This window comes from Ranitomeya imitator, chromosome 2, assembly GCF_032444005.1.
Source record: "Ranitomeya imitator isolate aRanImi1 chromosome 2, aRanImi1.pri, whole genome shotgun sequence".
NCBI lineage: Eukaryota > Metazoa > Chordata > Amphibia > Anura > Dendrobatidae > Ranitomeya > Ranitomeya imitator.
Window position 1 is genome coordinate 48311869 of NC_091283.1, and position 14078 is coordinate 48325946.

The 14078-nt window shown below is 43.2% G+C and overlaps 1 protein-coding gene across 1 annotated transcript in view; it reads left to right on the forward strand.

Moving 5' to 3' along the window:
* The first annotated feature begins 564 nt into the window (after positions 1-564).
* The window catches only part of LOC138661764 (cytochrome P450 2C8-like), an 86093-nt gene continuing 72579 nt past the window's right edge, over positions 565-14078 (forward strand). Inside the window, exons 1-2 of the mRNA XM_069746662.1 lie at positions 565-798; positions 7634-7796. Coding sequence (XP_069602763.1) covers positions 619-798; positions 7634-7796 — 343 coding nt within the window. The 5' untranslated portion in view covers positions 565-618. The remainder of the gene's footprint in view (positions 799-7633; positions 7797-14078) is intronic.

The following is a 14078-nucleotide window of genomic DNA, read 5'->3' on the forward strand; positions in this document are numbered from 1 at the left end:
CTGATAGTCAAACATTGAAGATTGTCTAAACATTCTGTATGATTGTTCATCCAATTTGGGCTATTACTATCTGCCAAAAACACATCCATAATTTGAGTTTTTGGAAAATGAAGAAATGTAGAGACATTTAAATATCCATTGACTACTTTTCTCAGATAGGTAGATAGCAAAAAAATATAATATTTTTGGAGGGATTTGCAAGTATGGTAATGGGGGAAATCCCTCTCTACACTCCAGGTTTGGGGAGTGGCTCTATGTTCACGATTCACCTTTAAAATTCTCAGTTTTGTCTTGGGTGTGTCAGTTTTTCTTTTACCAGCTGCAGAGCAGGAGGCTCTGTGCAACCCAGGTCCGTGCGTCGACTCTTTTTGGTGATTGAAACCAAATGATTCTGCTCACCAAAAAGTGGCCTGCCAATCACCAACCCTGACTTCACACCAAGATTAGACTGAGTAAGCACTGAGAGCAGAAATATTGTGTAATGCTGTATCTCTGCACTTTACACTCACCCAACCTGTTTTTATTGATTATTACATATTGGAACGCTGCCATGTTCCTGCACGTATATAAATAGACAAGGATACAGAACAGACGGAGCTGTAGGGGCTGAGGCTCAAGATGGCTCTGACTATCTCAGCAACGATTCTCCTGGCTACTGGAGTCACTCTCCTTATTTATCTCATGAAATGGTGGGGTAGGGTCAAACAGAAGGACCTACCCCCCGGACCTACTCCTCTGCCCGGCTTGGGGAATATGCTTCAGATCAGCACCACAGAAATGCCACAGTCATTAATTAAGGTAAGAAAATGTATTTGTAATCTTACTCTTCATACGGAACTGGTCATATAGTGATTCCTACAATAACTTAGCTGTGAATATAACAGTGGTTTCAGCATAATCCTGTGATAGATAAGGGAAACCTTAGGGACTGTAGGTTCTCTATAAAATCACTGTTATATTGGCTAATTTATCCAGTTTGTTGCTCAATTGACTAAATACAGATGGCCATAAACATTAACCTATACTCTTCTGTCAAACTTATAGTGTAAAAGAGATAAAAGAGGAGTATTTGATGCCCCCACTGCTGTCTTCTTACGTTTGGACTGATAAATAATTAAAAAGGAGATATTATGATGATTATTGAAAGTTAGACAACCTGAAACCCTTATTCCAAAAAGTTGTGACACTTGTGTAACATGATAAAATTACAGTAATTTAAATCTTTTACAAAACATATTGTATTTACAATGAAACATATAACACAGATAAGTGGGTAAAAGATGGTAATTTTTACATTAATTTGAAATAATTAACTTATTTAAAAATTAAGACATCTGAAAACTATTATGATTACCAAAAGAGTAGAAAAATAAGTGGTTCTATTGAAAAACAGCTAGAGTCAATTTTCAACTAAGTCACATGACTGTATAAAAAGCGCATATGAGAGAGGCAGGGTCTCTCATAAGCAAAGATTGTCAGAGGTTTACTAGTCTATGAACAACGGCCTCTAAAAATCAATTCAGAAAAATGTTCGCCAACATAAAATTACAAAAACTTTGAATGTCCCTCCATCCACAGTACATGATACCATCAAAATATTGAGACATACTGTAGAAATCCATGTGCAGAAGGGTTGAGGCTAGCGTTTAATACTTTATGCTAGTGATCTACGGGTCCTCAGTGTTAGGGCTAGCGGAATGCACCAAATAATTAGATAGAATAAGGTGCGTTCGCAGTCCGTGGTCCACCGTGCAGAGATGGAACCTGCTGCTGAGTAATGACGGACTACATGGCGGTACAAAATGGATTCACACACGGGTTAACTTCACCCTGTATGAAGAAAGCAAACCCTGTTGCGTCACAGGGCCACGGTACCGCAAAAAAGAGCGCAAGCAAGGAGTCACAGAACTCAATCCCAAGACTCTGGATTAGAGTTCAACTAGACCTCTTGTGCTCGACACCGCAAATGTGTCAGAGAGAATAAAATAATAATTATTATTTAGATGCACGAGAGTGCGTGCGATGCCGCTCTGGTGGACGCCACTAACCACACAGGCTTGGGTAAGAAAAGTGCTGTGAAAGCGCACGGCGCCGCACTGGCGGTCACAGCAATTAGACGCTGTTTTGTGTGTCACGTGCTGATAGCTAAGTCGGGCACTAGATAGCAATCATCAACCTTACGCAAACAGTCATACACAAGGGAGGGAATAAATAATGAACGACTTTCACATGTCAACACACACACGTTTACAAGTGTACACTAGCGCATGGCCGAGTGGCCATGCGAACCTTTTGTAGCGGCAGTGCTACAAGACCTTCCAGATGAACCAATAGGAGCCGCAACAGGACCTGAGCATGTGACCCCCGACCTCCAATGGGAGGTTGTCCCGTGGGCATGCTCAGGCAAATAAAATAATGGGATGCATTAAAAGAGGCATAGATGCTCATGAGGAAATCATTGTTTGTGAACCTTTTGCAATGTAATTCCCAAGTGAAGGTCAAAGATCTATCATGCAAGGAAGAAGCCAAATATCAACACAATCCAGAAAAGCTGCCATCTTCTCTGGGCCACATCTCACTTATAATGGACTGGGGCAAAATGGAAAACTATTCTGTGGTCAGATAAATCAAAATGTAAAATTCTTTATGGAAACTACAGACACTGTGTCCTGCAGACTCTTGATGAGTGGGACCACCCAGCTTGTCACCAGTGAACAATTCCGCATTAGTGCCTATGGCATGAGCAGCTTTCACATGAAAGGCCCTGTTAATGCTGATCATTATATTATTAATATCATTATTTATTTATATAGCACTATTAATTCCATGGTGCTGTACATGAGAAAAAGGGTTACATACAGGGTTATAGATATCGTTAACAGTAAACAAATTTACAATGACAGACTGGTATAGAGGGGAGAGGACCCTGTCCTTGCGGACTTACGTTCTTCGTTATATTGAGATGTTAGAACAATATCCGATCCAAGCACATAATGTATATTTCAGGGAAACCCATACATATTTCAGCAGGGCATTGATAAACCACATACTGCATCCATCACTACAGAGCATAGCTCCACAGAAGAAGAGTTCGGATGACCTTTCACCAAGAGAAAATATTTGGTGCATTAAGAAACAGAAATTTTGGCAAAGATCCAGAACTCAGAAGTGACAATCAGATATCAGAATGGGACAACGTTCCTCTTCCCAAAAATTATAGCAAATGTCTCCTCGCTTCCCAGACATTTACAGACTGTTATAAAAAGAAACGGAAATGCTACACAATAATAGACATAGAGATAGACATAACCCAACCATTTTGTAGTTTTGTTGTAGCCATAAACTTCGAAATAGTTGTTTTTTCATATCAAATGGAAAAATGTCCAACGTTAAACTTCTGACCTGTGTTCTATGTTTCATTTTGAATAAAACCCACAGTACTCTACCAACATTTTATGCAGTTATGATCATAAATGTAAATTAATGTCAATACACAATCCCACACAGAGTACTGGCCAAAAGTTTTAGACAGGTGAGGAAAAAATTCTGCAAGATAAGAAATCTATCTATCTATCTATCTATCTATCTATCATCTATCTATCTATCTATCTATCTATCTATCTATCTATCTATCTATCCATTATAAAATTAGTTTCACTGTCAAAAAATAAAAGTACTTAGGACAGTATACTTTTGCTAGGATCCTGTATAATAAACTGATCATAAAAGATCACTACTAATAGTACCATCAGCAATTAGCAGTGATTCGTGGAAAAATCCAGCAACAAATATTTAATGTGCCTGCAGCACCTCCGCAGGAGAAACGAAGTATTACATTTTGCCCTTTAAAATTAATTGGCTAAATTTAAAAAAAAAATATCACATACTATGGGATTCGTACTATAAACTCAAAAGTGTATAGGTCTGTGTAGCAATTACATCTTCGCATAAGGGATTTCAATATTTTTGGCACATTTAGAGGGTAAATAAACAGTTTTTGCCTACAGTATATATAAGGCTAGTTTCACATTTGCGTTTAAATACGCAGCGTTTAATCCAGATCCGCAAGTGGTGGAAAAAACGCATATAAGCGCGTACATACGCGGCGTTTTTTTGTACGCGTTTATATGCGTTTTTCCAGCGTTTGCATTTTTGGTGCGCATGATGAGAAATTTCACAAGAGAAAAATCTAGATAACCAGACACCGCCAATGGGACTACAGAGAGCGTGTATTATGGGATTTCTTTATATAGACCCCCGAACAGCTGTAATATTCAGATTTTGCTCCTGTATCCTGTGTCATGCTGCAGTCTTTTTTTATAACTTCTGGAGATATGATGTGGCCCAAAAATTAAGTGTGTGACAAAGTTTCTTATTTGGCGCACGGTGTGTGTTGCCGGCGGCGATAGACACAATAAACCAAACATAATTGGGGAAAATCAAATTGTATTTATTTTTTAACAACCAAAAAAATGTATTTAACTGTGCTGGCTTGGTGTAGAGTGATGTAAATGGGGGGTGTGAAGCACTGAGGCATGGCTAACAGTGGACGACGCAGAGGTGACAGGAGAAGGGGCAATGAAACTAGTGGGGTCTGGCAGTTTGGGGATGGGGCTTGACACATGAGAGGCTTGAAACGCACTGGAAGGGTGAGACAAACCTAACATTACAGACACATTGGGAGGTGAAGGGGGAGGAATGCTAAGAGTCCTCTGTCTGGCATGGTGTGGTGGTGGGTGACCGGTCAGGGTCTGGCTGCACCATGTCAGAGTCCATAGCGCTCATAGAGCGTGCAGCTATGCCAGAGTCCATAGTGCTCGTAGAGCGTGCAGCCATGACAGAGTCCATAGTGCTTGTAGAGCGTGCAGCCATGCCAGAGTCCATAGTGCTCATAGAGCGTGCAGCCATGCCAGAGTCCATAGTGTTCTGAGAGCGTGCAGCCATGCCAGAGTCCATAGCGCTCGTAGAGCGTGCAGCCATGACAGAGTCCATAGTGCTTATAAAGCGTGCAGCCATGCCAGAGTCCATAGCGCTTGTAGAGCGGAAGGCCATGCCAGAGTCTGGCTGCATCGTGGTGGTGGCTGTATGGAAGGCCATGCCAGGGTCCTGCTGCATCATGGTGGTGGCAGTACTGAAGGCCATGCCAGGGTCCTGCTGCATCGTGGTGGTGGCAGTACGGAAGGCCATGCCAGGGTCCTGCTGCATCATGGTGGTGGCGGTACGGAAGGCCATGCCAGGGTCCTGCTGCATCATGGTGTCAGTGGAGGAGGTCCAAGCAGGAGCAGTGGTTGTCATGGTGGTGGTGGTGGGATGTCCAACTACTCTCAGCATGGTGGTGGCACTGTAGTGGTGTCCGGCTGTGGAAGGAATTGAGGTGGCCGTGCAGTGGTATGCAGCATAGGTCGGCATTGAGGTTAATCATGACAGTGAAGGCACAAGTGGATATGCGGACACTGTCTGCTGGAAATACCGACTCTGCTGCATAGCCTGCACGTAAGCAGCATTGCAGGCCTGCATGACACTCAGCTGGAGATCAGGAGTAAGGTGTTCCGACATGCCCTGCTCAATTTGGTTAAAAAAAATGATGTGCTGGCCTCTGGAGGTCAGCTTTCACTTGGTCAAGGCTTTTGGTGACCTCCTGGATACGTGCATTCAAGAGGCTATGTGAAACATCCATTCAGTCACTCAAAGCCTTGATTGCTTCGTGTAAAACCGAGCTCAAGTGCAAAAACTCGGGCAAGAGTGACCTGTCCGAAGCCCTCTGTCGCTTCCGGGAGGAGCCCAAAAAAAATGGGTGGAAGAGGACTGCGAAAGGGGAAGACCTGATGGACCACCTCCCCGGTCTCCAGTTAGTGTGGAAGGCCTACTTGCTGCTGCGCTGCTGGATGGCTGGGATGGGTCCGTTGCTGTCGGATGAAGGACCGCTCCAGAATCTTGGCCAACAGTAGTGCTCTGTGTGCTGTGAAAAAAAGGAAAAAGAAAATTAATGCCAAAAATTAACCAGACGCAAACTCCTGTGGAATATAAAAATACAGATTATGGCAATACAATACAACCTAATGCACGTGATAAATACTTATGTTCTCTGGGCAAGGACCAGTCTTAAAAATGCCAGAACACGATGGTATTTATATCTTCGGATCCTTGCTCCTGAACCACTGGGAACACGGCTCTCTTGACGCAGGTCCTTGTTGAAGCGGTCCTTCATCGAACGCCAACGTGTTTTGACTTTGGCCACTGTTAAAAAAAAAATTATGGTCAGAAAAAGGACTTTTGGCTGTGCTCACACAACTGTGTGTTATGACAGAAACTCCTGAGAGTTTCTTTCATCACACACAGTCGAGTGAGTACGGCCAAGGTCTCTGCTGCTTCACACTGCAGTGCAATACTTACCAAATGCATTTCGGACCCGAGTCGGGGCATTGTCCCAGCCACCCCACATCTCTTTGGCCACCTCATTCCATAGGCGCCGGATCGTGACGTTGTTTGAGTGCAGTGGATCCCGGGTGTCCCACAACGGGACTCGCTCCTGGACCAGGGAGATGAGGAGGTCATTCTCAATTAGATCATCCTCCCATTGTGGAACCTAAAAATTAAATAAAGTCATTAAAGTTTGGTCAATTAAGGAAAAGAAAGAAAAAAGATGCTGAGAAATGGCATGAATAGGAAAGTTAACATACAAAAGGATTCCAGAACAAAAAAGTAAAGAAATACGAATGGAAAGAAAGGAAGATTCAAGAATATTACACTGAGGATACATAAAACAGTCAGCCTTGTATGCATACCCGACTGCTGTCTTTCCACCCAACCTTGACTCCGCTGCTCCTGCCCAGTCTCTGCCGCAGATGAAGAAGAGCTCTAAAAAAATGAAAAACAAAAATTGTCCCATGTGTGGATGTAACAGTGAATACTTACCAATCTGACGAGGCAAGTACTCACCTCACTGACATGCTCGACTTCCGACGGCCCAGGAAGAAACTCCTCATGAGAAGAAGAAGAAGACATTCTGATGCATGTAGAATGAAAGAAATGCAAGAAATTAGCACATGTAGAGACAGAAAATAGAAAATAAAGGCATTGGCTAGGATATACTCACATTGTTCAGTGTCTTGTTTTCCTCCAAGATGTAGCCTGTGTCTTGTCTGCTTCAGTGTCTGCTGAGTAGTGACCTGCAAATGTCCACTACCTCCCTTTATCACCTCCTATGTGGGGGGGTGGCTTATCAGTGTCTAGACATCTTTTGATCTTGTGAAACGCATGCATTCATGAACGCAACCAAAAGCATGTACTTGTGAACGCGTGCGTTCATATAGACAGCAATGCGTTTTTTCGTTGCAAACCTTGCGAAATCAAACACACGCATTTCCAGGCGGCAAATTGACGCCTCTAAAAATTACTACATGTTGCATTTCCGCGCCAAGCCGCAAACGACGAAATGATGCAAGCGACGTCAAACGCGGCAAAACGCTAACAATTAAAAACACATGCGTCCCTAATGTTAAATATAGGCATACACAACGCATGCGGATATATGCGGTAGAAATGCTGCGGACACAACCGCAAATGTGAAACCAGCCTTGTTTGGAGGATAAATTCACATTCACCAGTTTTTAAGACTTTTATATCTCTCTAGCTAAGTGAGACGTATGGACCTGTCTATACCATCTATATTTCAAACCATCGGACCATAGTACTGATTGGGTACGATGCTGTAAAGGAAGCATTGGTGGACTGCAGCGACGCATTTAGTGACAGGGGAGACATAGGAGCAGGAGAGTTTTTTTCTAAAGATTTTGGTAAGTTGTTTAAGTAACTTAGAATAATAGCAAAAATATTATACTTTACCATAATATTAATGTCAAATATTCAATATCACTGGATACAAACCATATAATTATAGTAATATCTACAATAATTGATTGCCGATGATGATGATAACGTGCAGAATTATTATGCAAGGGAGTTTTTTGACCATGTCATCATTTTTATACAGATTTCACAACTCCAACAAGTTTTGCATATTGGATAAAGCAGATCAGGTGACTTGTAGTGATGGGCGAGTACTAAAATGCTCAGGTCGAGCAAATTGAAATGCTCGGGTACTCGACCCGAGCAACGAGCCCAATGTAAGTCTATGGGAAACTCAAGCATATTTCCGGCGGCCGCCCTGGCGGTCTGCAGAGGGACTGGAAATTGTGGAAATTGATGGGAACAGTGCTCAAATGACATGGGAACAACATGGGGAAGGATTTCTGAGTCCCAGGTCACTGCTGTGAACAATGTTGTCAGAGTCTTACACCACTTTTACAGACTCACAATAAAACATACAAAAACGGAACTAAAGTGGATTTTCCTGGGAAATATGCTCAGGAACATCCTTTCCAGACTTGTATATAAGGTTAAATAAATAACCAAACACAAAAATGCTCCTCTATAACTTGGGCTTATGTTCACACGTAGCGTTTTTAATGCATTTTTGAACTTTAGCATTGCTTTCAACCAAGACAAATGCATTCACTGGGAAATGTCATTTTAACATTTTACAACCTTATCTGGCCATGGGGTGTGTGACACATCAACAGACACATCCTGTTTCAATTATGAAGGAGGAACTCTGAAAGACACAAAGCCTATTTTTATAGGGTATCAGGCGGCCCTTACTATTCTTAAAGGGCCAACGCATCCCAATACCCCTTTTAAGAGACGTACAGGAGGGCCTCCTGAAAGCAATGTTCCCATTATTCGGAAGTGGGTCTCCCATACTGTTTCGTTATAAAGTGAATGCAAGGGCTGCCAAAAATTTGGTGGCACTCCAATGCCCCTTTGAAGAGACGTAGAGGAGAGCCTCACGAAAAAATGTTCCCATTATTAGGAAGTTGGTCTCCCATATTGTTTGCCTATGCAGTGAATGCAAGGGCTGCCAAAATTTGGAGGAACTCCATTGCTTCTTTGAAGAGACATAGAGGAGGGCCTAATGAAAAAATGTTTACATTATTAAGAAGTGGGTCTCTCATTGTTAGGGCTAGCGGAACGCACCGAGTAAATAGAGATGTTTATTGATATTGGTGCTTTCGCAGCCCGGGGTCCACCGTGCAGGAGTACCTGCTGCTAGCAAACGGCGGAGCTATATGGCGGTATAGACTAACTCAGTTAATTCACTGAGTAGCCGTGAAAGGAAAGCACTGTGCCCTCTTAGACTCCACAAAGGCACAGGCTAACTGCCCAAACAGAGAGCAGTCAGTGGTCACACAAACACACAAAACTCCTCGCCGGAGGAGCCAGCATTCTAGGGGCTTATTTCAGCCGGGTCCCTGAACACACATACATGTGACCACACTGGCGCAAAGCACATAACATAAGACAATACTAGCGCATGGCCGTGCGGTCATGCGCAGTTTATATAGTTGCAGCACAGGAAGCTGCTACTGAAGTTTTTGCCCTTTCAGGACCTTCCAGAAGGACCAATGGAAAGTGCTGCAGTACCTGAGCATGTTTTGCCCTTTCAGGACCTTCCAGAAGGACCAATGGAATGTACTGCAGCACCTGAGCATGTGACCGAACATGTGGCCCTCGACCTCCAATGGGAGACCCTGCCCTGGGCATGCTCAGTGTGAGTAAATAAGGACTTAGTCCCAGAAAGGCTTGCTTGCCGCAGATCAGTGCAGGGTACCATAGGAAAGCCAGAAAAGGCAGTAGTGACCCTATGCACCGAATCAGCCCCAGCGAGACGCTGGGAGCGACGTCTCCGCTGAGCAGAGCCCACTGCGGCCGATACCGAATGGGAGACCGCAGCAGACACGGATCGAGATTCCCCCTGTGCAGCAGAGGAAACTCGACTCCTAACATTACCCCCCCTCCTAGGGCCCCCCTCCTTGAGCCTCACTACACTCAAAAGCTGCGACAAGTAGCGGAGCCCGAATGTGCTCCACAGGCTCCCAGGTTCTATCCTCTGGGCCGTGACCCTTCCAGTCCACCATAATACAAAAACAAAGAAAAAAGACTCCACTATAAAATGCACACCACCCAACACAATATAACAAAATACAAATTTTATTGGCACAAAATTTAAAACACAATTAAAAGCACTATAGTGCTTGCAATCCTACATGGTACAAAATAGCTACAAAACATCCATATTAGAGCCTGGGGCACAGATACAAACTTAATAATCTGTATACCATATGTGATTTAGAAGTGCCCTGCCTAATGGCTCATGGGGAGTCCAAATACATGTAGACACTGATAGTCAGAACCATACAAGACTAAACAAAATGCCATAAGCAGATACAAACCAGCGTTTTGAAGCGAGCAGGCTGAGGGATGTCCGAGGATAAAACAAGCACTTGGCCCCACGTGTATCGCCTCCCAAATGAGGCTTCGTCAGGGGAAGTACAAAGCACTGCCAATAGCAAATTATATATACATATGCAATCAGTATTGAATAGCCTACCGGTGTGGAGCCACACATGATCAGGGAAACTGGACTGATGCACCAGCTCACACCAGACTTGGAGAGCGAGGCTATGACTCACCACTGTCCAGGATTCTCTGCGGCAGAATACTAAGCAGCCAATAGGATGCAGGAGCAGACACTGTAATGTCATGATATCCATATAGGACGATAAGGGAAATACCCAAGGTGAAGATATTACTGCCATAAAGACATGAACCAGCCAACTTAATATAAATAGAATCCCAAAAAGGGAGGGAGGAAAGGAGGAAGGAGGGGGGGGGGGAAAGGAGGGGAAGGAAAAAAAAAAAAAAAAAAAGGGAGAGGGAGAGGGAGGGAAGAAGCATGCACATAGATGTACAAAAGATGACAAATGGATGGAATAGCAAAAACTCAATAGGTAGGAAAATAGGCCATATATGCATGCAGTGAGAAAGTATGCATAAAAAAGAGCAAACTAGTTTGCCCCTTCTATGCATAATATCCAGGGCTCAAACCCATAAGAGGCCATGTATCCAAGCCTGTGGAGATAGAAATACCGTCCAGTGTATACATTCACAACACACACAATTTCAAACCATCCAATACACACATATATGGTCCCCGGGGATCAAGCAGTCCCACCAATCATATCCATTCCCCACAAAAGCAATAAGAAGTAGAACAAACCATATTAGACAATCCTTTTATTATATAAAGTTTAATACATATTAAGTCATTTATTTGTTCTCCTATTAAAACCCCAACACAGATACCATATCAATATTACACATATAATACGCATAGAAAGAGAGTCCTTACAATAAATCCCAATTATAATATCAACATTACGCATATAATATGCAAAAAGGGGAGGGGGAGGGGGGAAAAAAAGACAAAAAAAAAAAACCTATTACTATAAGGAACCCCATGAGCCAAGGCCAAAAGGAGCACAATGTATCCCCTGAGCCAATATAGACATGCACTCCTTAGATTCCAATAACACCAATAAATAGCATCAGAATAGATGGATGAAAATAGGTACAACTTCAAATAACCAGTCATAAGGTCCATCCTGTGGGTAGCAAAAATCCCCTCCAAATCGCATGACCACCAGTAGGAATCCATATCCACGATATACTCTCATCCTCCAGCAGTCCTTGTAGGTAAAGAGATAGAATATAGAGATGGAATATAGAGCCACCCTGTTTTCTTCCCTCCAAATTTAGCTTCAAGGAAATCTGTATATAAGATGGTTCTTCCCTCCAAATTTAGCTTCAAGGAAATCTGTATATAAGATGGTCCATCCAAGAATAGTCGCTCCTTCAACCCAAGAACCCGGTGAATAGAAGCTCTTCGTTTAGACCTGCGGGGGCGATAGAACCCAAATTAAATATCCAGCGTGATTCAGCCTGAAGTAGCCTTTTCTTCGGAGAACCCCCTCTCTCAGAAATAGTAATCTTTTCCAGACCCACCACCCGTATGTTGGAAACACTACCCGAATGGTGTGCCAAAAAATGGGCCGCCACCGGATTGAGAGTCCTCCCTTTACCAATATCACTACTGGCCAAATTAATGGTGGAGAAATGTTTCTGTATCCTGCGTCTCAGTTCTTGGGAGGTCTGGCCAACATAGACCAGTTGGCATGGACAAACTAAGGCATAGATGACATGTCTAGTCTTGCAATTAATATATCCCTTAAGACGAAACCGCTTACCATCAATAGGATTGTCAAAACCATCTCTACATGTGCCCATGTGGGGACAGATATTACAATCCCCACATGGGAATGAACCCCTAAGCCTAATCCCTCGATTGAGTCTGGTAGTCTGCCGCTTATAGTGGCTGTTAACCAACAGGTCTCTTAGATTGGGTGCCCTTCTAGCCACAAGAAGGGGACGCTCTCCGACAATATTAGAAGTGTTTAGGTCCGTAGTTAATATGCCCCAATGTTTCCGCAATATATTACCTATTTGCGGCCAATGAGTGTTGTAGTTGATTATAAATTTTGGGACATAATCTCGTACCTTATGCTTATTGTCCAGAAGAGACTCCTGTGTGTGGGCCTTAGCCCTTTGGAATGCTTGGGATATACATCTCTGAGGATAATTTCTATCCCTAAATCGGGAAGTGAGCGTCCGAGCTTCAGAACGGAAGTCCTCCTCACGTGTACAGTTTCTTCTTGATCTTAAAAATTGCCCAATTGGGACTCCATATTTCGTATGTTGGGGATGAAAACTTCTAAAGTCGAGGAGGCTATTGGTTGCTGTTGCCTTACGGTATAGCTTGGTTAGAACAGCGCCATTTTCCACCATAATTTCCAAATCCAGAAACGTGGCTGAGGAGGAAGATATTGTATAGGTAAGAAAAATGTTGTGAGAGTTGTTGTTCAACAGTTCCATAAATTCCCTGCATTCTGTTTCCGTCCCGGACCACACAAAGAACACATCATCAATAAAGCGCATCCAATGATGCACTTTATCCCTAAACATATCCAATAAATAGACCATGGTCACCTCCCACCATCCCAAAAATAGATTGGCGAGAGCCGGGGCACATTTGGCCCCCATTGCCACACCTGATGTCTGGAGATAATATGTCCTATCAAATGTGAAGTAATTATGTTTAAGAATGAACTCCACAAGATCCACTATCAGCGAGTCGTGCATTCTGTCAGAATGTCCTAGCAGATCCAGAAAATGCAAAACTGCCGTGACAGCATCGCTGTGGTCAATATTTGAATAGAGGGCCTCTACATCACATGTGACCAAAAAGGCCCCAGGTAACAACGTAATCTCATGGCACTTCTTGATAAAGTTAGAGGAATCCAATATAAAAGATGGTAATGTTCTGACCAACGGCTGGAGAAAATGATTCACATATGTACAAATTTTCTCACATAAGCTACCAATACTGGCCACAATAGGGCGGCCAGGAGGTCTACAAAGATCTTTATGCACCTTAGGTAACATGTAAAAGGTAGCTTTGGTTGGATGCTCGACCCACATAAAATCAAATTCATGGCTGTTGATAATTCCCAAATCCTTGGCCCTATCCAGAAGACCCCTTAACCTAGTAGAGAAGACCCCTGTTGGATCAGATGGCAACCTCCTATAAAAGCGGGCATTGTCCAATTGACGATGGGCCTCCTCTAGGTAGAGGGTATGTGGCCATAGGACCACATTCCCCCCCTTATCGGCCTCCTTGATTAGGAAGGCAGGATTAGACTGCAAATTAGTAATAGCCCGCTTCTCTTCTCTATGGAGGTTATCAGGTATACGTGAGAATGGACGCAATGCAAGAATATCCTTCTTGACTAGCTCAAAGAATACTCTGATTGCCGGCACCAAAGAAAAAGGTGGAGTCATGACTGACCTATTTCTATGTGGAAATCGGGTCTTACCATCATCTATGGGTTCCTCCTGTAGCAGTTGTAATAAATCTTGAAGTACCCGTTGGTCCGTCCGGTCCAGTCCCTCCATAGCCAGTGGCCTACTGTGCAAAACTTGCAGAACCAAACCCCTACAAAACAAGTACAAGTCTTTGACAAGTGTAAATTTATCAATAGTTTGTACGGGAGAAAATGTTAAGCCTCTTTGCAACACCGAAAGCTCCACCGGAGTAAGCTGATGATCAGACAGGTTAATAA